Consider the following 25,284-nt stretch of genomic DNA (forward strand, 5'->3'; position numbering starts at 1 on the left):
GATTACGTGCTTAACAAGAGACATTGACTACTAAGCCAGTAAGCCAGTGAAGAAAGATTAAGAAGAACTTTCTCATTTCAGCAGATGAAATACCGTGCAATTATTGCCAAATTAATGGAGCATTTTTTTCAAAAGACCAAAATCTGTATATTGACCTGAGAAGGATAGATCTTTTCCTAGCCTTTAACACTAATTAGGAATGTCAGGACTTGGAGCAAAGTTTATAAAATGTGCATCCCTTTGCACCCATCTACTGTATTATTTTCTATGGAACCAAACTTTGGGATAACTACTTCAGACATTACCATTTAAATAAAAATTATCTGCCAAGCAAATGGATTAGAGTAAGGCAGAAAGAGACAGTATATAGCCAAGAACTCCGCAAATTTTATGTTCATTCCAAACCTGATACATCAGCGATCTCTGTACTTGTCCCATTGTACCTAGAATACGTGTTCTACAATTTGATGGATTTGACAGTCCCTTATAATATATCTAAAACCACACTTTTTATTTCTGTCACAAAAGAGCAGAAGTTTTTCCTTTACTGAAGATTGTAAACTCAGACTTTTGATCTTGGGCAGGCCTTAGGACTTTCATCCACCCCCAACCTGGGTGCCTCATCTGTGGTAGACACCACACCTAATATGTCTCTAACCCAGAACAAATGAGCTTTTTAGGATTCTTTAGACTCTAGTTCCACAAAAATATCTATAGATATTTTTCTATGTCTCACACAGTGAGACACGCATGATCTTAAGTTTACGTCAGGAAAAAAATTCAGCCACAGTAGAGACTTCTATGATTCATCTCCTTTCTTCTCCTCTTTTGGGCACTCAATTTCATTTTGGACCCACATATTGCCCACCAAAGTGTTATCGCCAAATCACCAAGTCTCTTAGTTCTCACTAAGGTGTTCAATGATATTAGGTGTTCAATGATATTAATCATTCTTAGCCTCTCAGATAATACAGGAACTCTGTTATAAAAGAAATTACAGTTTATAAGAAGAAAGAAGATGTATGACATATAAATGCAAAAAGTATTACAGGTGTCATGGTGGATTTAGAAGTTACAATAAAACACAAATGAGAGGATTCATTCCACTAAGACTCAAGATGAAAGTGGAAATTTGGCAAAGCTCTATATACAGTTTAATGGAGAACATAACTTAGTTGAAAATGATTCTGTTAACAGTGGAAATTTCAAGGTCTATGGTAGATTGCTGTGATGGGGTCTCCTAATCACACATTTTAAGCAATCTCCAATTCTGAACCAAGTAAGATAGGGGCCAGCCCAGCGGTGTAGTGATTAAGTTCACACCCTTCTCTTCAGCAGCCCAAGTTTCGTGGGTTCAGATCCTGGGCCCGGACCTGCACACCGCTTGTCAAGCTGTGCTGTGACAGTGTCCCACATACAAAACAGAGGAAGACTGGCACAGATGTTAGCTCAGAACCAATGTCCCTCAAGCAGAAAGAGGAAGATTGGCAACAGATGTTAGCTCAGGGCCAATCTTCCTCACCCAAAAAAAAAAAAAATATATATATATATACATATATATATATACATATATATATGTATATATATGAACCAAGTAAAATAGGCCATAAATATGATAACAAAGATGATTATCGTGAAGGTATAGTTCAACAATATTAGAAACTTGATTGGATAGGTAGAAATTGCAAGAAAAAAAAGAAATAGAGAGGAGATTGGTGTTCAAGTCATGAAGAACCTTTGCTCAGGCAATATAGGAAAAGCAACTAGTTGTTACATTAATGAAATTCAGAACAATCTTGAGATCTGATTGTTTTTCAAATGCAGTCCACAACATTTGGAAACTAGGCCAAGTGCTAAAAAAATGATAAATAAAATAAAATTGGATGCAGCAAGGTCAAGAAGAAGAAGAAAGATCAAAGATGAAGTGGCTTTCCAGATAGGTAATGGGTAAAAGAAAAAAAAGTTAAGGTTAAAAATTTTAAAAAGAATTAAGGTTAATCCAGGAAAAATGTCATTGTCTGGGTGGAAAGGAAACCGATAATAGATAAGTGTAAAATCTCAGAGAAATCTAAGGTTTTATATTTTATCTGATTTAAAAAAAATCAATTTTAATATGCCGACAAGGGGAACCTTACCATGAGAGTTAGACAACAATGGATCACAAAAGAAGCATTCAGGAACATTAAATCAAGATGAGGCAGAAATCAGGTGGTTTATTAATTTTACTAAGATATTTAACAGCTACTGGCTAGTTTAAGAGTTGTGGTGGTGGGCATAAATTCCTAGAGACTGAAGGAGAGTTACTGGATTATCTGTCTATTAACTAAAAGGGAAGAGGAAGCCCTGGTAATTAAGCAGCTGTCAGCCAAACTTCAATACTCAGAAGGATGAGTGCAAACCATCAAACAATCAATTTGCAATCACAGAGAATGGAGAATAAGAGTAGGGAGTGACATGCCTTTCAGAGAACAATTTTGCTTTATGATGAGGTGACGAGAGGGGTAGATAAGAGGGACTTTAAGAGATGGTGGGCCGGCCCCCTGGCTTAGCGGTTAAGTGCGCGCATTCCGCTGCTGGCGGCCTGGGTTCGGATCCCGGGCGCGCACCGACGCACTGCTTCTCCGGCCATGCTAAGGCCAAGAGTCCCACATACAGTAACTAGAAGGATGTGCAACTATGACATACAACTATCTACTGGGGCTTTGGGGGGAAAAAATAAATAAATAAAATTATAAAAAAAAAAAGACAGATGGAGACTACATGGATTTCTGTCATACATTTTCACCCTAAATCAGAAATTATTTGAACCATTGACCTCAATGTTGCTGTAGAGTATGTGGTATGCACGCAGTCTTTAAAATCATTTGAATTAAAATAGATGTTATTTCATGAATTAAACTCTCCTTACATACTACAGATATTTGAGATTTTCATATACAATAACAAAGGAATTCCACCTCTTTTGATGAGCACTAAGGTGATTTCACCCAATTTTATAAGACTGCCATAAAATTGAATCTGTCTGTATGGCTCTCCTATTCTTCAAGGCAGCATGTCTGTGCAGATAAATAATCTTATCAATCATCTCCCCAAAAAATGCCTTCAGGAAAAGAAATCTTGCGAAAATAATCACTTTACTCTTATAATGAATGATAGGCTCAAACTTGGCCACTAATTTATCCTATTGATGTGTTTGGCATAATTTCTCTAGAATGAACTTAATGAGTATTATAACACACCATAAAAAGGGAAAAAGCTCTATCATCCCCAAACGTGGTATACATTCACTTGATATTCATTTCTTCAAAATTCGATGGGATTATTTCTCTCAACTAACTGAACGCCTCTCAAATGAATCTTATATGAGGATCTTAGTGCTTTCACACACCAATTACTGCTTATATTTTGTTTTTTCTGAAGGAGAAAGCAGGTAATAATTCAAGATTGTAACATTCATCAGCGCTTGCTTTATATTAAAGCATTCTTAGATAAATTCAGTAGTTCACTATTGAACAATACTGCCTTTGCACAAGCAACACAGTAAAAGCAACTAGTTGTTACATTAATGAAATTCAGAACAATCTTGAGACCTGATTTTTTTTTTGAGGGTTCGTCATATTATCTTTTATTTTTTTAATTGATGTTTTAATAGTTTATAACATTGTGAAATTTTGAGTTGTACATTTTTGTTTGTCCATCACCATATATATGTCTCCCTTCACCCCTTGTGCCCACCCCCTACCCCCGTTGCCCCTGATAACCACAATACATTTTTCTCTGTCCATGTGTTGATTTATATTCCACATATGAGTGAGATCATACAGTGTTTGCCTTTCTCTTTCTGGCTTATTTCACTTAACATAATACCCTCCAGGCCCATCCATGTTGTTGCAAATGGGACGATTTTGTCTTCTTTTACGGCTGAGTAGTATTCCATTGTATATATATACCACATCTTCTTGATCCAATCATTAGTCAAGGGACACTTAGGTTGCTTCCACTTCTTGGCTATAGTGAATAACGCTGCAATGAATATACGGGTGCATAACCCTCTTTGGATTGTTGATTTCAGGTTTGTTGGATAGATTCCCAACACAGGGAATCACAGGGCATCTCTCTTTTTAATTCTTTGAGGAATCTCCATACTGTTTTCCATAGAGGCTGCACCAGTTTGCATTCCCACTGATGATTAGTGATGTTGAACATCTTTTCATGTGCCTATTGGCCATCTGTATATCTTCTTTGGAGAAGTGTCTGTTCATTTCCTCTGCCCATTTTTTGATCTGGTTGTTTGTTTTTTGTTGTTCAGTTGTGTGAGTTCTTTATATATCATGGAGATTAACCCCTTGGCAGATATATGTTTTGCAAATATTTTCTCCCAGCAAGTGGGTTGTCTGTTCATTTTGATTCTGGTTTCATTTGTCTTGTAGAAGCTCTTTAATCTGATGAAGTCCCATTTGCTTACTTTTCTTTAGTTTCCCTAGTCTGGGTAGGCATGTTATCCGAAAAGATTCCTTTATGACCAATGTAAAATAGTATATTGCCTATATTTTCTTCTATGAGTTTTATTTTATTTTATTATTTGTGTGTGTGTGTGAGGAAGATCAGCCCTGAGCTAACATCCATGTTAATCCTCCTTTTTTTGCTGAGGAAGACCGGCTCTGAGCTAACATCTATTGCCAATCCTCCTCCTTATTTTCCCCAAAGCCCCAGTAGATAGTTATATGTCGTAGTTACACATCCTTCTAGCTGCTGTATGTGGGACATGGTCTCAGCATGTCTGGAGAGGCAGTGCGTCAGTGCGCACCAGGGATCCGAACCCAGGCCGCCAGTGAGTGCGTGCACTTAACCGCTAAGCCATGGGGCCGGCCCTCTTCTATGAGTTTTATAGTTTCAGGTCTCACCTTCAGGTCTTTGATCCATTTTGAGTTAAGTTTTGTGAACGGCGATAGTAGATGGTCTACTTTCACTCTTTTGCGTGTGGCTGTCCAGTTTTCCCAACATCATTTATTGAAGAGACTTTCCTTTCTCCATTGTATGTTCTTAGCTCCTTTGTCAAAAATTAGCTGTCTGTATGTGTGTGTTTTTATTTCTGGACTTTCAATTCTGTTCCATTGATCTGTGTGTCTGTTTTTGTACCAGTACCATGCTGTTATGATTACTATTGCTTTGTGGTATGTTTTGAAGTCAGGGATTGTGATGCCTCCAACTTTGTTCTTTTTTCTTAGGATTGCTTTAGCTATTCGGGGTCTTTTGTTGCCCCATACGAATTTTAGTATTCTTCTATTTCCATGAAGAATGTCATTGGGATTCTGACTGAGATTGCATTGAATCTGTATATTGCTTTAGGTAATATAGACATTTTAACTATGTTTATTCTTCCAATACATGTGCATGGGATGTCTTTCCATTTCTTTAAGTCATCATTGATTTCTTTCAATAATATCTTGTAGTTTTCATTGTATAGGTCTTTCACCTCATTGGTAAGATTTATTCCTAGGTATTTTATTTTTTTTGATGCAGTTGTAAATGGTATTATCTTTTTGAGCTCTCCTTCTGTTAGTTCGTTATTAGCATACAGAAATGCAACTGATTTTTGTAGATTGATTTTGTACCCTGAGACTTTGCAGTAGTTGTTGATTATTTCTAATAGTTCTCCAACAGATTCTTTAGGGTTTTCTATATATAAAATCGTGTCGTCTGCAAATAGTGAGAGTTTCACTTCTTTGTTGCCTATTTGGATGCCATTTATTCCTTTTTCTTGCCTAATTGCTCTGGCCAAAACCTCCAGTACTATGTTGAATAGGAGTGGTGAGAGTGGGCAGCCCTGCCTCGTTCCTGTTCTCAGAGGAATGGCTTTCAGTCTTTCCCTGTTGAGTATGATGTTGGCTGTGGGTTTGTCATAAATAGCCTTTATTATGTTGAGGTACGTTCCTTCTATACCCATTTTGTTGAGAGTTTTTATCATAAATGGATGTTGTGTCTTGTCAAATGCCTTCTCTGCATCTATTGAGAGGACCATGTGGTTTTTATTCTTTGTTTTGTTGATGTGGTGTATCATGTTGATTGATTTGTGGATGTTGAACCATCCCTGCGTCCCTGGTATAAATCCCACTTGATCATGGTGTATTATCTTTTTAATGTGTTGCTGTATTCGGTTTGCCAATATTTTGTCAAGGATTTTTGCATCTATGTTCATCAGCGATATTGGTCTGTAATTTTCCATCTTTGTATTGTCTTTGTCTGGCTTTGGTGTCAGGGTGATGTTGGCCTTGTAGAAAGATTTAGGAAGTGTTCCATCTTCCTCTATTTTTTGGAATAGTTTGAGAAGGATGGGTATTAATTCTTCTTCGAATGTTTGGTAAAATTCACTGGAGAAGCCATCTGGTCCTGGACTTTTATTTTTTGGGAGGCTTTTGATTACTATTTCAATCTCTTTACTTGTGATTGGTCTACTCAGATTTTCCATTTCTTCTTGGTTCAGTTTTGGGAGGTTGTATGAGTCTAAGAATTTATCCATTTCTTCTAGATTGTCCAATTTGTTGGCATATAATTTCTCATAGTATTCTCTCACAATCCTTTATATTTCCGTGGTATCCATTGTAATTTCTCCTCTTTCATTTCTAATTTTATTTACTTGAGCCTTTTCTCTTTTTTTCTTAGTAAGTCTGGCTAAGGGTTTGTCAATTTAGTTTATCTTCTCAAAGAACCAACTCTTTGTTTCATTAATCCTTTCTACCGTTTTTTTGGTCTCAATTTCATTTATTTCTGCTCTGATTTTTATTATTTCTCTCCTTCTGCTGAATTTGGGCTTTGTTTGTTCTTCTTTTTCTAGTTCTGTTAGTTGCAATTTAAGGTTGCTTATTTGGGCTTTTTCTTGTTTGTTTAGGTGGGCTTGTATCGCTATGAGTTTCCCTCTCAGGACTGCTTTTACTGCATCCCGTATGATTTGGTATGGCATATTTCATTTTCATTTGTTTCCAGATAGTTTTTGATTTCTCCTTTAATTTCATCAATGATCCATTGGTTGTTCACTAGCTTGTTGTTTCATCTCCACATTTTTGTCACTTTCCCGGGTTTTTTTCATGGTTGATTTCCAGTTTCCTAGCATTATGGTCTGAAAAGATCCTTGTTATGATTTCAATCTTCTTAAATTTATTGAGGCTTGCTTTGTTTCCCAACACATGGTCTATCCTTGAGAATGTTACATGTGCGCTTGAGAAGAATGTGTAGTCAGCTGTTTTTGGATGGAGTGCTCTGTATATTTCTACTAGGTCCATCTCGTCCAGTTTTTCATTTAAGTCCACTATTTCTTTATTGACATTTTGTCTGGATGATCTATCCATTGATGAAAGTGGGGTATTAAGATCCCCTACTATTATTGTGTTATTGTTAGTGTTTCCTTTTAGGTTTGTTAATAGTTGCTTTATGTACATTGGTGCTCCTATGTTGGGTGCATATATATGTATAAATGATATGTCCTCTTGGTGGAGTGTCCCATTTACCATTATATATTTCCTTCTTTGTCTCTTTTAACCTGTTTTATCTTGAAATCTACTATGTCTGATATAAGTATGGTAACACCTGCTTTCTTTTGTTTGCCATTAGCTTGGAGTATTGTCTTCCATCCTTTCACTCTGAGCCTGTGCTTGTCTTTAGAGCTGAGATGTGTTTCCTGGAGGCAGCATATTGTTGGGTCTTGCTTTTAATCCATCCTGCCACTCTGTATCTTTTGATTGGAGAGTTCAATCCATTTACATTTAGGGTAATTATTGATATATGAGGGCTTAATGTTGTTGTTTTGTCACTTATTTTCCGGTTCTTTTGCATTTCCTTTGTTTCTTGTCCCCTTTGTTTCGGACTGCCAATTCAGTTTGATTGTTCTGTCTTAAGACTCTTCTAGTTTTCTCTTTGTTTATCATATGTTATTTTGTTTTGATTATTTGTTTAGTGGTTACCTTGAGGTTTGTATAAAAAATCTTATGTATGAGATAGTCCATTCTCTGATGGCCTCTTATTTTCTTATACTAAGTCAATGCAATCACTTTCCTCTTCCCCTTCTAAGTGGTTCTTGTTATACATTATTCTATCTTGTGCTGTGGGTGTGTGTTTACCGTCATGAGGTTATATTTATTTTTGGTGAACTCTTTCCTTTGATCTTTGATTGTGTTTAAGTGGTTGCTAACCTATTCCGGTAAAGATCTACTATTTGTCTGATTTTGTCTACCTTTTTTTCTCCTTGCTCCAAGCTTTGTATTCCCTTTCTTTTCTTTTTTTCAGTTCTGAGGGCCTTCTTAAGTATTTCTTGTAGTGGGGGTCTCATGGCCATGAACTTCCTTAAATTTTGTTTATCTGGGAAAGTTACACTTTCTCCATCATATTTGAAGGATATTTTGGCTGGATAGAGTATTCTTGGCTGAAAGTTTTTGTCCTTCAGTATTTTGAATATATCATTCCAATCTCTCCTAGTCTGTAAAGTTTCTGTTGAGAAATCCACTGAGAGCCTGATGGGAGTTCCTTTGTACGTTATTTTTTGTTTTTGTCTAGCTGTCCTTAATATTGTTTCTTTGTCATTGACTTTAGCCAGCCTTACCACTACATGCTGTGGAGTGGGCCTTTGCCTGTTGTCGTATTTAGGCGACCTACTGGCTTCACTTAGTGGTATTTTTTTATTTATTCAAATCAGCTTGTAAAATATGTACTCTCCTATTTTTAACTATTTTTAATTAATAATTATTTGAAATTATTACACATTAGCAGATATAAATATGCATAAGTTTTAATTGCCACATAATATTTCATTGTGATATCATAATCAATCAACCAGATATGATGGATATTTAGATTTTAGCATTGACTTTTCACTGAAAAAAAAAATCCTGTTTTAAATTTATATCAAGAATTGGCTGACCCATAAATTAAATTACAATAGTTTACATTTTTAAAAAGTCAAAGTACACCACAGAGTTTTCCCAACATCAAATAGAAAAGCGATTTCACCCTATCAACTTACTTTGCAGAGTTCAGGAGTAAAGTTTTGGGATAATTAAATGAGATAATGCTTGTGACACCCTAGCTCATTGCTAGAAAATAGTAAGACTGAAAATGTTCGTTTTGGAAGCAGCCTAGAGATGGCTATAGGGATCCAAAGTGTGTGAGGCTTGTCTACTGTCCTGGGGAGTCCAGGGGAGCAGGAGTAGGTTGGAGACCACAAGATAGGGTTGAAACAGAAGAAATATCCTCAGGGAAGGGAAAATGTCAGTTAAGGCAATGAGGTAGAAGGGTAGCTTGAGAAAACATTGGGGCAGAGTGGAAGTCGTTCAACAGGAGCATGGAGTTGCTCAGTGCACTTGGAAGTGGCTGATGGACAGGAGGCTGGGTGCTATAGGAGACGTGAGCTGGAGGCAAATTCAAATAACGAGAATCTCATTTTATCAGAATTGTGGACATTTTCCATAAAGGGTTCTTGCTAAAGATGAGCTTTCTTTATTCATAAACCATGAATGAGGCCTTAAAAAATATATAATGTAGAAGAAAATTTGTTCTTTGAGTTGAAAATACTATCCCTCTAAAATATTTTCCCAAATCATTGATTTCTCCAACAGTATTTCCTATTACACAAGCCCCAGACCAAATAGAGGAATAGGACAAATTGAAACTAAGGTTTTTGCAGCACTAGAACCAAATGATATAGTATAATGGAATATAACATATTAAATAGATTCATATTATATACTAGCTCTTTCATTAATCACCATGGGATTCTCATTAGTCCTTATAGAAAAATCAATAATATACAAGTTCAATTCCAGTCTGAACAATGTAAAAACAGAAAGTATAAGTCAAAGTAGAATTTAATTATTAGATTTAAGTGGCAGAAATCTTATTGACATGAATACTATAGAACTCAAAGCACTATGCATGCTATGACTGCTCTCAATAAAGGCAAAAATGATGTATTTAGAAAATACATTCCAACACATAAGGAGCACAATGAAAAAAGAGCGTTAGCCGTGTCACCCAATATTTTATTTAAATTTAATTACCATTCTTGTCTTTAATCATTTTTTTCTGTGAATTCTAAGAATTTCTATGATATATTCAGATATTAACTGCAAAATAATCATTTGATATATCAGGAATGTAACTGTTAACTATAATGAATATGATCACCCAGAAATATATAAACAGTTTTAAGGATATAAATGTATATTAAAATTAATTATAGTATATGTTTATCATAGTAAATGTAATTTGCTAAACAACATTTTAAATAGACTCATCACTCTTGTAGTAACTAAATCACTTATCTACATGCGGAATAGGGGTGTTTGTAAGTCAGAAAGCTTGAAACCATATCTTTCTTTTTGCAGTTTGCTCAAAATAAAATACACTAAAACATTCAAATCCAAATACAACACAAGCCTACATTCTATAATAATCACCAGCACTGGAAAATCAAAGGACTAATTCTCAACCAATTATAATGACCACCATTATATATTACAGAGGGAGAATTGAGGACTTTCTCAAGCTCAGGAGATTACTCGAGAGTACAATCGGTTATAGGAAGCAAAGGAAAAGAAGCAGTCAAAGAAATTCTAGAAAGTGAGGAAAAAAAAGTAAAAGTTAAATTTCACTCTCGAGTTTGAGAATAACTGACAACATACAATAAACAATGCCTCAAACAGACATACATAAAAGTGCCCCCACTCTTACATAGATATACACACACACCCAGTCTCTCTCGAAGAGCCAACTGTAGGATGGACATATTAACACTGCTGAGACACATCCATATATCAATGAATCTTTGCATAGGTATTCACATTTCACCAAATTTCCTCACTTTCTAATACTTATAAAGTTAAACTTAAAAAAATAAGATATTTGATAAACAAGACAGACAGATTGGATAGAAGGTAAGTAATACTTGATGGAAAAAATGAGATTGCTGGGTAAGTCATAGATAGGTAGAAAAGAAGAGAGAACTCACAAAACACCATGGAATGCCATCATATTTTTAAAATGTCAAAAAGGATCAAATTTATTTTTAACAAACTAAAGAGAAGGAATTAACATACTCTCTAACCTGTGTGGCAAAGTTAAAACGGAAGTAATCCATTCAAGATCTGGGAAAAGAAATCAAGGATGAAAGTAGCCATTATGTTCTCACAGACCCCTGCACATAAAATACCTTTTTACTATATCTTCTCCATTCCAGCATGGCAGTCCAGCAGCAGCAGCCAATTCATTAACACAAAGCTGATCAGCCAGGCCCCCATAGAATGTCCTGTACAGTCGAAGGCTGTTGATAAATTCTCTGAATGGAAAAATAAAGAAAACAATTAAAATAAAAAATCCATAACACACGCTAATATAAATGGTATAATTTGTTATGCATAATGTTTAGAATGCAATTTTTTACTTTCTGTACTTGTTTTCAATACTTTTCTAACACTCAACATAAAAACTATGTTTTAAAAAAGCTAGTATTTGAATTTATTCTTTTGAATAAAGATTTTCACTGGGTATGAATCTTGTATAACTCCAGTTCCAAGAAGTTGTGAATAGTATACTCACACAACTTCATTTAGCTTCCCTAAAAGTCCTCACTAGTTGCTGGCATCTAAACCACAGTGATACTAATTACTTTCTTTTCCATATAGAAATGTCAGAGTCTTATAATAAGCTAATTGATTTCTTACTGATTAAAAGTTTAGTAAACTTGGTTGATTTTCCTTCTTACTCTTCTCTTTGGTGTCTAAGGATATAAAGTAATATGTCTTTACTAAATATGAAAAATCCAGATATGCAACATATTTCAGAAGCATGAAAATAAAAGTAATTGGAAGAAATAATATGTAATACATTAACTAAGGTTTTTTCTTCTACTACTTCCCTTTCCCTTCAATTATGGAAAGAGAAAATTCAACAAAAAAGTTTGCTTGTTTTTAATTTATAAAGCCAAGACTTTTCAGTTTTAAAACTAAGCCTTTCAGGTGCCAAGAACTTGAGATTTAGCATTTCAAAAGACCAAGTTCTAAAGACATTAGTGCTGAATTTTTTTACATAAACAATTGTTTTGGAAAAAGAAATGAAAAGCCACTAGCCTGATACAGAGGAAATGCCCTCTGGACTAGGAGGCAGGGACAGGAGAAGGAAATACTGGAAGGAAAGCAAACATCAGAAATTCATGGATGAGTAGTTAAAATGTACCAGTTACGAAATTGCATCTCCCATTGATATTCTAAAAATAATTTCTTTTAAAATGAGATCAAAGAGGAGGGCTGGCTCTGTATTATAGCTGGAAAAACAACATTTAAATAAGTTAAACCTGATTTTGACAGCACTGATGCTCAACTGTATTAACTTTATACAGTTTTGGTTTTCAAAGAACTTATTGGTTTCGAAGAACTATTTGTGGAAATTACTGGAGTTGTAAATAACCACTAATCTGTCAGAAGGATGAATGTAATTTTCAAATATGTAACATCTGAAACCATAGAGGGGATCAGAAGTTCCCACGGCAAGTATTTAGTGAGTACTTAATCAAATTTTTAGCAAAGCTTGACCAGACTAGTGATAACAAAATGGTCGCAGGAAGCATAAATCTGACTCACCTCTAACTTACAAGCATGCTTTAATTTCTTGCTAGCACAGTACTTATTTATACTCTAAGTCAGTTTCCTCTACTAGAAAATAAGTCCCTCCCTGATGGCTATATCCCTACTAACTAGAATGCATGAACAAATACCAATTCTCATGTTGCAGCTACTAAAACATAATTGATGAAGCTGACAGGTTCTTTCCTAGAGAAGTGGGGCTTCATGAACAGAAAGATGGGTAACGCTTGCCCTGAATTCTACTCCCTATAAATGACCACCTGTTTGGAATCAAAGAGTCTTCTAGAAATGAAGAGGCCTAGTGCAAATAGATGGAATATTGAGACCTCCAAATTGATGCTGTAAAACTGGATAGATTTTTTTATGGACCCCAAACCTCCTACTCCAACCTTGGCGAAGGATGCCCTTCTTTCATTTCTCCCTTCACAACTCACAGATCGTAATGTGGAAAGCTTTACGTCTTTCTTTTCCAGTCTCCTTTCTCAGTGCTCCTGCCGTTGCCTTAGCTCAGCCCTTATTACCTCTCTCTGGAAATACTGCTCCAAGATGACAAACCTCCAATCTTGTTTCTTAACAATCACTTCCTGTCCTCCATGAAAGCCACCTTTTAAAATTCATATCTGATATTCCACAGACTATGTCACTCACTTTAAAGCCATCAGTGGCTCTCTATTCTCTACAGCAGGAGATACAAACTTCCTGGAAAGGCATATAAGGCACCCTCTCAGCCCAATTTCAGCAGCAACCCAAACCACACTTTAGGGCTCCACAAAAGTGAGATACTTGCTGTTCCCCAATACACCTCCATGCCTTTGCATGCATCCTCTCCTAAATGACTGTATCCTAGAAGATTTCCACTCATTCTGTAACCATCAGCTATGAGTTAGCTGTCACAAAGTACTAAACACCACTGAGTACAAGCTCTGTGTTGGCACTAGGGATTCACAGCTAAATAAGACAGTCCCTGCCTTCTAAGAATACACATTCTGCTGAAAATCCATAATGATAATACAATATTAACAGTACCACATTTGAGGACAGAGAAGGAATCAGGAAATATTTACAAAACAAGGTAACATTTTAGTGTTCCGTGCAAAAAAACAAACAGGCAAGCAATAATAACAACAACAAAAAAAAAAACAGGATAAGCAAAGATAAAGAGGAAAGATAATATTGTGTGTTCGAAGACTAGTATGCAGTTTAGTTTAGCTCATAGGAAGTGTGCTTATGGGAATTATGGTTAAAAGGTAGGAAAAGGCCAGATTATAATCACCTTTACTGATCATCATAAGATATTTCAGTTTTATGCAGATGGCAGTGGGAGCCATTAGAAGTTTTCCAGCAAGCAAGTGATGTCATCATGTCAGTATTGTGGAAATAGAAAGCAGTGAGGTCGCTTAGGGAGCTATACCCAAGATTCAGGGAGAGAAAATATGAGGATGTGAAAAAAGACCTGCCAGTGAGCATCATGAAAAGTGATAGATTTGAAAGACATTGGGAATCTAGAATTGACAGGTAAAGTACAAGTTTTAAGATAAAGTACTATTTAAGATAACTTCTAATTGTCTTTGTTTTCCTCTGAGGTGACTAAGGGGTTGATTGCATTATTCACTGAGATAAGAAATAAAGGAAGGGAAATCTCACCTTCTTGCTGTCCCACACTATACTTATGATTGCCCTCATCCTGCTCAATATTGTCATCTTTCCATATGGCACATATCACTTTCTATTCTAGCATGTAATGTATCTATTTATTATGTTTAATTTTTTCTGATCTGTCTCTTACTCTAGAATTAAAGATTCAGGCAGGTAGGGATTATTTTGGTTTGTTTTGTACGCCACTATAGATCCTAAAGCAGTAGTGAAGGCAGATAGCAGATTCAATAAATAGTTATCAAATTAATAAATGAAAGATAATTAATTAATAATTAATTCCACTTTCAACATGTTCAGTTTGAGATCTCTTTGAAACATACAGAGAAAGCAAGCAGAACACTATCTTCAAACTTAATATGTGTAACATCATCTGTGGATCTTGCCAAAATGCAGATTTCAGATTCAATGGTTCTGGGGTAGGGCCCAAGATTCTACATTTCAAAGACGCACTCAGATGATGCCGAGGCTACTGGCACAGGAGCCATGACTACCATGGAAGTCTGCTGTTGGCTATGTAACCTTGGAATCAGTGGACTGAACATGTGATGTGAGATTCACCATCCACAGAGGTGGTGACTGGAGTCATGAATACGGATGAAATCTCTCAGGCAAATAATATGTCCTAAGAAAAAGCCAAAGGGACTCAGAAGTAGAAAGAGCAAAAGAAGAAAAACTTCAATGTTAAGTGCTATGAACACTAAGAATGAGAGAATTTGAAGTTAGAGAGATTCTCCACAGTGTAAAATGCTATTATGAAAGGTTGACTAAAATACTGAAAATGTCCTTTATATGTGGTGACCATAATTATTATAGACTGAATTGTGTCCCTTCAAAATTCATATGTTGGAACCTTAACACTCAATAAGACTGTATTTGGAGACAGGGCCTTTAAAGAGGTAATTAGGCTCAAATGAGATCACATTGCTGGGTCCTAATCCAATATGACTGGTGTCCTAATAAGAAGAGGAAGAGACACTAGGGGTACATGTACACAGAGAAAAGACCATGTGAGGCACAGGGAGAAGGTGGCCAACTGCAACTCAATGGGAGAAAGGCAGGAGAAAGTAAACCTGCCAACACCTTGGTCTTGGACTTCTAGCCTCCAGAACTGTGAGAAAATTGATTTCTGCTGTTTAAGCCACCCAGTCTGTTGTATTTCGTTACGGCAGCCCTAGCAAACTAATACAATAATTAAAGCATTTGAAGTAGAGTAATACACTTCAGATTTGCAGTATGATAGGTATTAAAGAGAAGGTGAGAAACTAGAAGTGGAGTGTCCCAAAAAGAAAAATTAATGGAATTTTATTTGTGTGTATGTTTGTTTGAATACAGAGATTTGAAAATATTTGTGTGTGAAAGAGAAGAAGATAACAATGGTATGTGATCATTAGCTTGTTCCCAACTATTCCAATTCTCTACCTTCTGGTCACAAAGCCTCTTTGAAGTTAGCTTTGGTATGTGATTTGCTCTGGGTTCTAGTAAATGTGTACAGAGGTGATGTATGTTCCCTCCAGGCTTAAACTTTTAAGAACCAATGTGGCTTTACCAGCTTCTGTTTCCCTCTCCCCTGATGACAGGCAATTTTTCACAAGAAGGCTGCTCTATCATTCTGAGGCTTAAAGCCAGGGCAACTTGAGCAGCACTCCCTGCTGGTCTGAAATGGGCATAGATTGTGAACAAAAGCACATTTTTTTTTGTCCTAAACCAAAATAGGTTGGGGTTGTTTGCTACCACATCATAATTTAGTCTCTCTTAATTGATACAAAGATAGGAAAAGCAAATTAATAACTGACGGATCACAAATTCTGAAAGGAAGACAGAGGAAAGATTACTAAAATTGAGTGGTTAGCTTTGGAGAAAATTCTCTGAGACTAAAATAATGGAAGAAAGTCTACGTGAATGTTCAGATAAAGTTTGGTTTGTGAGGATAGAAATTTGAGGGAAGATCCTACTTTGGAACTCTATATTCTGTGTTCGGCAGTTTTTAGGTCACAGGAATTAAGAGTACTGTTGCAAAAAGTGGTTGCATTGAAGGACCAGGAGATCTACATTGGATATAGTAAAAAAAAAAATAATTGAATTGGTGGGAAATTAAGGGGTTAAAGCACTAGTAGCTATGGTGAGGTCAAAAAGATTTATCTACCACCACAGAGCCAATTAATGTTGGTCCCATTACAAGAATCCATACTTCAGTTCCCAGCTCAATGTTCATCCTATTACATATCATGCCTCCTTTTCCAGTTATACATGACATGTCTTAATGAATAAAATATTGTATTCTACGGATGATTCAAAATTTAAGTTGCTGGGAGGTGACTATGTCTATACAACTATTTTTCTATAGTCAGGAGACTATTTTCAGTTAATATTAGGAGCATAAGAAAGGCAGGGAGATGTTAGAAGTCCCGGCTAACTATCCTTGAGGAGCTGTGTTACATATGTCAGTTGGTCATCTTGGTCTTGAGACATATCTAGATCACAGAAATCAAATATAACTATTAAGAGTAACAGTTTGAAAATATTTTTTAAAAAAACAGGAAAACATTCCTTGTCAGAAGGTTTATTCAATGCCTATATGTCAGGGCCATACACAAATTTACATTTTCTCATTTGGGCTTGCAACAATCTAACAAATGATATCCCTGCCTCTAGTTTTGCCCTCCACTGCATGCCCCACGCTGTAACCAGAATTAGCTTTAGAAATCAGCCAGATCACTTTCCTGCTTTAAAATCCTAATCATTCAGAAAATGGCTTACCATGGCACATAATCTCTCTGTTCTTTGCCCCTTAGCCTCCCGTGACAGTCCCCCTTCCCTCCACCCACACACCCCACACACTTATATTGCATAAGATATCTCAATATTTACTGAATAAGATTTCAAGTTTACACAGTTTCCTCTACTCAGAATTGCCTTCTCCTCCTACTTCACTCTCGCAACCTTCTACCCCTCCTTCAAAATCCAGCTTCAACCTCATTTCCTCTCTAACTCCTTGCATGACCAACCTGTGCAGCTTTTGTGGGTTCATCCTTCTTTCTCACACAGCACTTAGCTCTGTGTTACAGCCCCGCTATCAGATACTATAATTCCTCTGTTTGCAAGTGGGTCTCTCTGATTAGAGTGTGTGTTCTCTAAAGGCAAGAGCCATGGCTTCCTTATAACCCCAGGGTTTGGATCACAGTTTGGTACCCAACAAGCACTCAACAAATTCTTGCTGAATTGGCCCAGATGCAGTGTTAGTTTTTAACAGCTTCCAGAATTAGAAGTTTCTACAAAAACCCATTTTTTGAAATGAAACGATAATTAAATTCCTCAAAGAGCACAGTTGACTTGGGAAACTTTAAATTAGGGGATCCATTCTTCGATTAAGGAGAAATATCAGAGACCTTCCTGGTGTGTTGCATTAAAAAATGGAAGAAATCTAAAGGGCAGAACTGTAAGCTGTGCCAGACTCTACAAAACAGGCTCAAGATAGATTCTATACATATGTGATGCTGAAATTAATATGTAGCGACACATTAATATTTAATCACAGTGCTATAAAGATAGCTATCATAATTAATACATCACAGATATGCTGTGTTATAAAAACAGAGTTAGAAAGAGCCTTAGAGATCATCTGTTCCAGCAGTTCTCTGTCCTCACTGCACTTTATCACCACCAAGGAAACATTTAAACTGTATGCCTGCATTTCTCCCTCAGACAGTCAGATTTATTGGTCTGGAGTAGGACCCAGGCATCTGGATTTTTCTGAAAGCCTCCTACAGGATCCTAATGTGCAGCCAGGATTGAAACCAGTGATTTAGTCCAACTGTCTTATTTTATAACTAAGGAAAGTGAAAGCCAGAGAAGAGAGGAGACTTGTGGAAAGTGACCAAGTTAGTTTAGTCAGACATTTAGTCAATGCAGACCTTGACATTTTTGTTTAATTAAGTAATTTTAAAATGCTATCACTGAGCAATGTCAGGCTGATATTGAATATTTGACAAATCAAAGTTGAACGAATAGAATAGAAGAATAGAAGAATATTTCCATCTGTTTTTAAAATTTTACAGACAGTATCACATTTTTAACAGAACACAATTATTGGTATACTGTTAGACTAGAAAACACTTCCCCCTGCCAAAATCCACATTTAGAATGCAATATGTTTTGGCAGGATTTATCTATATATTTCTTTGAATCTGAAAGGTCTGGTGGGGAAAGCAGAGAGTGGGGTAAATTCTGATCACTGGCTAATGAACAGCTTTGTACACTGTGCTAGCGCAGGAAAGAGGAAAAAGGCTGTAGCACAATTGCTCATTCATAGCTTGCAGCCTTGTTTGTCCTGGGCTTACTGAAGGCGAGGGAGAAACACGGACCAGCATAGTTATTGCTTCATTGCTTCCCATGCCCTTGAGGCCAGCAGTGCCGGAAAGATCTCCTGATGTGTCACGCGGTAAAAAAATATGAAAGGAAATGCAACTCACCCTGAAGTTGTCGTTTCTGGTTCGGTTGACATAGGAATGCCCAGTTACTACTGTAAAACTGAGTGACCTCTGATTGGCTGTACCATCATAATTGACTTTAACCATTTTTGATGATAAAAGTAACATATCTTTTTTGTGAGTAGTAAAATAATGAAAAGGCATATGAAGAACAATTTAATATCTGCCCCTCCATAGTGTTTCCATCCCTCCCTCCTGATGGAACCAATGTTAACAGCCTAGTGTGCTTTCTTCAGCTTCTTCTATGTGCACACTAACAAATAACCAAAAATAGACAGACAGACAGATAGAGATAAAGAGACACATAGAGATGGTTTGGTTTCACAAAACTGGGACCAAGCTATACACATACATGCAATTGGCTTTTCTCACTTGACAAATATATCACGAACCCTTTTTAGGTTAATAAATACGTCTTACTTATTTCTATATAGCTGTATAATATTCCATAACCTGGATATAGCAACACTAGCATACTCTATCAAAATATTCCACTAAGCTAACTTACTTTTTAATCTATAAGGCTGACATGTTCCTCATACGTATGGTTTGAAAGGTGGCAAGCACGTGTTGCAAACTTTGCTGATCTTCTAAGGAGATGTTTTCACTTAAGCATGTGGCTCCGATCTACATTTGATTTTGCATTTCATTTCACTAGACGTCGCTGGAAACAGAGCTACGTTCAAAAGGCATACCTCTCAATCTTATGTCTTCCTCTAGTGGGAATTTGTTTCAATTTTAAAATGTTTATAAACTGTCACATATTGCACTCCCTCTCTTTTTTTTTTCCATTGAACACAATATAAAAGAGACTATTTCTAATTTTGACCAAAGCTAATTATCCGGAAAAGTATTGGAGAAGAATATTATTTTCAAATGGAACTTTTCTCTGTGGAATGTTTCAGACCACACATTTCTTTATTTAATGACATGCATTGATTTTTTTTTTTTTTTACCCCTAAAGTCAGTCCACACATAATACAGAACCCAAATTAAAAGCAGTGCCTTGCACACTGTTTGAAAATATCTGTAGAACAAAGGTCAAATGTGCAGTTTGCTAGTTAATGGCCTGAGGCAAAGTTAAGGTTAATGTGGCACTAATGAGCAGCTCAACCCCATAGAGATGTCTGACCACAGTTGTCAAACAGTAGACATTAAAAATGTCAGTCTCCCGCTCAGCCGAGGAAATATATAATTACACGTTTCTAGATAAGAGTTATTTTCTCTTGCTATTCTGAATCTATATTTAATCGTTTTACTTTATTCTCAACTAAGATATTCTATTTGACAAAAGATTTTTATGTATCTTTAGAATAGAAAAATATTTAGATTTCTATTCCTCAGTAATAACAGTTCTTGTTGTAAATGCTTGAAAATAATTAAATTTATACACTTAGATTGGCTATGGGGAGAATTAAAATCTGTTTCTGGGCACCTTTCTATAGACTGTGTGACGCATGGAGAGATGAGAGGAGAGGGCGGGTATAATAGTCAGAAACAATGCAATAAATGGCACCAGGCACATTGATCACAAATGTAAATGTGTTCCAAGCACATTGCATTCATCTTGGATTAAAAAGAAAAAAAACATTTTTTTTTTTAAAAGTAACTCATAAAGTCTGCTTCCTGAACCCCACCTGAACCCACTGCACGTTATAGAATGTGCAGTGACCTAAGGATTGACACCATTCTCAAAGAGAAGGATTTTTTTTTCCTAACTAAATGATTCCAGGTTTTTTTACTCCTCATAGGAAGTCTTCTTGTTCATGTGACATGACTTCCCTTCCTTAGAAGATTTGCTGTGCTTTCTCAACAAAGCTGAAGGGGTAAAGATGGGCAGTAGGTTGGGGAGCACCAGGAAAAGTAACGGGAAGGGGAAAAGGGAAGAAGCACTGGAAATATGCTAATATGCTCAGATTCCCTTTGCAGAGGATTCTTGGTGACAGGGCGGCACGTTTAACACCCTCTGGTGGGGATTTTATACTAGCCCACAGCTGGACGTTCATAGCCATCTATACAATTAGAACAGACTCCTCTATTCCTCATTTTTTAATAACCTTCCAAACCCAACACACTACTATTTATGTCCCAGTAAAAGGCACGCTTTCTGAAAGCATCCTCCTCTAAAAAGAATGATTTAAACCTGATGTCAAAACTAGGTTTTCAAAACTAGCTCTCATCTCGTTTTCCCATGTTGTAAAAACGTACCTTAAAAAGCACTGACTCTGTTCTCCATTAAAAAGAACTTTAAACAAAGACTTTAAATCATTTATAAAAATAAACACAGGACCAAGTGTCCAATATTTAAACAAGTCAGACAGTATTAAGGAAATTGAACACCCATCCCAAAAGAGATGTGATATAATTTCTCCTACCTCATAACTTTTTGTTGATTTTAATAAAAAATACAAAATTATTTGTTGAGTTCTACTAGTTTCAGGAAACATGCTATTGGTTTTCCAAAAGAAAAAAATGTCTAGGGTCAAGGTCAACAAGAAGGTTTAGCCAAATGGAATATTTGCAAATCTAATGATTCTAATATAGGTTATTCCACAAAGAAACATAATACCTATATTTTGAGATTCAGCCTTTTAGGTCAAATCTTAAATGTCCCTCTTTTGCAGTATGATATTTTCTGTGGTTGCTAAAATCTTAACTATAAACTCCATGACTTAGGAGAAAAGAGAACATACTCTGGACAATATTTTCCACTCTCAGCCTTAGCATAACATTAATAAATAGGCTTCCTCCTCATTCCTTCTTTTCTTTTTTTCACTTTGTGATTTCAATCTGATATTCCTCGTTACCTCCATCCATGAACTTATCTGACTGAAGGACAATATATGCCTGGTACAAATTGTTCTCATGTGCATTTTCAGTTACTGTATATCTCTCAGTGCAAATACTGTGCTCCTGGACACTAATATAAAGATGGGCTTTAAAGTCAAGAAATCTCTAATTAATAGGGTTCAGAGAAAATGAGGTATTTTAGTCTTCCATGTTATTCCTATTATTCTAGAAATTCTCATTTTGGAAAAAAAATTGCTTTTAAATGTTACATGTAACCCAGGTATTATTGTATTCCCAATTTCTGATGGTGGCACAGAATATTGCTGGCCAGGGTTGAATAATGTCTGATCACTTTTACTCAATTATGACATCTAAAATATTGTCCATGTGACAGGAATTAAAATAATACACCCCTCCATTATGATTATTCATATATCTCTGTCTGTATAAAGCTTAGCTTACACTGAAAATGTAGACACACCAAAGACAATGAAGATTATAAATCCTTTGGGTTTACTCAATTTTCAGAACACCAAAGTTGCAGTGTTCCATGTCTAACAAGATTCCTTAGACCTGTTGATCTTCAAATGTCATTGAACAGAATGAATCGTGTTTTTTAGATGTAAACTTGATCTGAAAGTCTATAACTCTGTGAATATGGGCCTAAACAAAAGAATCATCCTGAAACTACCTTCTAACTTTTATCAGTTGCACATCCAAGCAAAAGATTCCACACATGATTCTAGAGATCATGGTGTGCCCTGGAAATTGTTGATGTAAATTTTTGTCTTCCAGTGAAGATTGGAAAAAAAAAAAAGAAGGAAAAGCAGTGTTTCTATCAAATGATATAATCCACTCTAGAAACACATTTCTTCTATTTTGAGGACAATTGCGGAAGAATTGGGCAGCTTTGTCATTTCCATTCATCATGCAACTGGATAAAACTACGAATATCTCTTGGTGCTACCTGCTCTCTATTTTCCCCTATTGTCTGTATGCATCATGTAGACACTTCGAATGCCATTGATAGATTTAAACTGATGGAAATGTTCTTTGCTATGCACAACCAAGTGGAAGAAAGTGCTTGGTACTCTTGCTGTAGATGGAGCACACATAATGCTTCTAAAAACAATTAATTTTGCTACTTTAGTAAAAGAAATGAGCCTCACTCATCATCCTGATTTAGGCTCCATAGACTCTGCTAAAAATTCTGAAATAGCTTTTATGCACTCCTCTAAAAAATCATCAATTTCAATATGACAAATTTAAATTTTCCTCACCTCTTAAAAAAATTGAGTGAAAAAAATGGGAACTCAATTTGAGGTTCTTTTCAATTCTGTAGATGTTCACTGACTTTCCAAAAGAAAAATGATAGAAGATTCACTTTTTGTGAAGGAAAAAAAAAAAGGAAGAAAGAAAACATAGTCTCAGATATATTAGGGAGAATTTCATTCACAGTTCCGTTTTCTTGGTGGGGCAATATTTTGAGCCATATAAATGAGATAACCCTACAGTCACGATTATGAACACTGTTGAAAAGCTTCTAACTCATCTGGAAAAGCTGCTACTGGGAAATAGAAGGTTTTTGGAGAACCAATTTGAAAACTGTCCAGTTTAAAGGTTGTTCTTCCTATGGCTGAGAAAAATATATCTATTTTTATTTGCTCTGAAGTGAGAAATTTGGGGAGATTTATTTCTACTGACATTAACTTAAATTTGACAACCTCAATATTACAGATGCCAAAAATTAACTTGAGGACCAAAGCATTATGGACCATCAATGTAACTAGAAGAGTTTAGAATAAATCTCATGCTCCCTGATATAAACCTATTCTCCTCTAAGCATGCAAGCTATCAGAGTTCTAATTGCAGCCAGTGATAGCCACATAAGTTTGCTTTCTATAATTTTCAATAATTGTTACCATCAAAACAAAAGTGAGCATCTGTTTGATACCAAACATATGCACATAGCCACATCTAAGACCAATCACAATTTCAACTTCTAGTTTATACCAAGTAGTTGAAGCCATCTCTCCTTTCAGCACAAATATTGTTGAATATTAGCTTAATTTTTCATTGTTTGGATTTAGTTTCAGATATTTCATGAAATGGTCATTAATTTTTCCATGAACATCTAAAAAGTAAGAGCAAACTCAATTTAAAGACTTTATTTTTAATATTAATTTTAGGTGGAGCAAATTGCTTTTCAATGCAACAAAATGTTGCATGTATTTGTTTATGAACTTTCTTTTTCTGGCAAGTTTTATCAGATCCTCAGTGGGATACATGACCCCCAAGGGTTAAGCACCACTAGCCTAAACTTTTGCCACATGTTTGCTCTGCCTCTGGCATTCCTTCTTCCTGTGTGCCTGGTTTTTGACCCCCCGGGGTCCTGCTCTTCATTATTCATGTAGGTCTTGAAGCTGGCCTGCCTTGTAGCTCATGTTTCCTTAGTCCTGCTCTGGCCTGGCCCTCTGGCCCCCTATCCAGAGCCTTGCCTTGGCCTGCCCTGCCCCCAGTGCCCTCACTACCACCACTCACTAAGCTCTGGTTTAAATTAAACAGAAATGTTCTCATTGAAGGGAACATGACCTTTATTTTAGTAAATTAAACTTACAGGTAATAAATAACAATGGCACCTCAAAGAAGCACTAACTTCCTTTTAGGAAATAGATTGGAAATTGCTTTCTCCAGCACCATAAATGATACTAAATTTTCCTCAAAGAGTTGACTTTTTCCTGACCTATGGATATTTTCATCCACTGAGTATGTGTATACACAATTAATCATTAAGCCCAGTACATCGATACTGATTTATCCATAGAAACAAACACATACACCCAAACACATCAGGAGATCAAGAGTATTGTGTTAAATAAGATTTAACTAGGTAGCTATAAGTTCATGTATTTTAAGCTAACTGATCCTATTTAATATGAACCCATTCCAGCTATCTTGGCAATAATCCTAAATAATATTGTGTTCTTCATTCAGTAGGTTTAAAATTTTTCCTATGTTTCATTAACTATTTTTAACCACTTCACTGTGTTCTTTTGTGATGTACAGGGTAACAATTAATTTGCTTTCATAGACAGTCACGTCCTAAATGAGAATCATACCCTGACTCGTTCCTCTCCTTAAACTACACAATTTCAAGTGTCCTCTTTAGTTCCCATTCTCAATAAATAAAATGGCTAATGTTCCAAGTGGCAAAATTCTCACTCAAATCAAGATTTAATAATCATATTAGAACAAAATGGAACTGCCTGGTGACACAATATTCCAATTAAGTTCTAAAGAGAAAACTGAGAGAAACAAAAACTCATAAAACAATTTACATTATACTGTTTCAAACATTAAAAATCCATTATTTTTAAAACTTCTTCTTTCCTCACCTTCATATCAAAATCATCTCTGAAATTAAAAATATTTTACTTTTACTAATCACCTAAGACAGTCTCTGTTACCCCAATGCACACCTATGCATGCAGCCAATCCTCTTAATTGGCATATTCTGAAATGAGAGGGTTGGCTAATTGGAATGCTTGCTGGAGAACAGATGGGGCACTGGTGTTGAGACTCTGTCTTAATTTATTGTCCTGGGGTTTTGCTAATTACCCACTTAATTGGCCTAGCCACACCACTTTGAAATAATAATGTACAGCTAATTATCACGGATTTAAGCTTGCTAATAGCTTATTCTTACCAGCTAACTTCAAGAAATC

At 35.9% G+C, this 25,284-nt stretch overlaps 1 protein-coding gene across 1 annotated transcript in view; it reads right to left on the reverse strand.

Moving 5' to 3' along the window:
* GPC5 (glypican 5) overlaps nucleotides 1-25,284 on the reverse strand; it is a 1,279,398-nt gene that overhangs the window by 974,586 nt on the left and 279,528 nt on the right. Inside the window, exon 5 of the mRNA XM_087435760.1 lies at nucleotides 11,198-11,323. Within this exon, the coding sequence (XP_087291886.1) occupies nucleotides 11,198-11,323 (126 nt within the window). The remainder of the gene's footprint in view (nucleotides 1-11,197; nucleotides 11,324-25,284) is intronic.

Source organism: Ceratotherium simum, chromosome 10, assembly GCF_057802395.1.
Source record: "Ceratotherium simum simum isolate JZ-2026a chromosome 10, ASM5780239v1, whole genome shotgun sequence".
In the NCBI taxonomy this organism is placed as follows: Eukaryota; Metazoa; Chordata; class Mammalia; order Perissodactyla; family Rhinocerotidae; genus Ceratotherium; species Ceratotherium simum.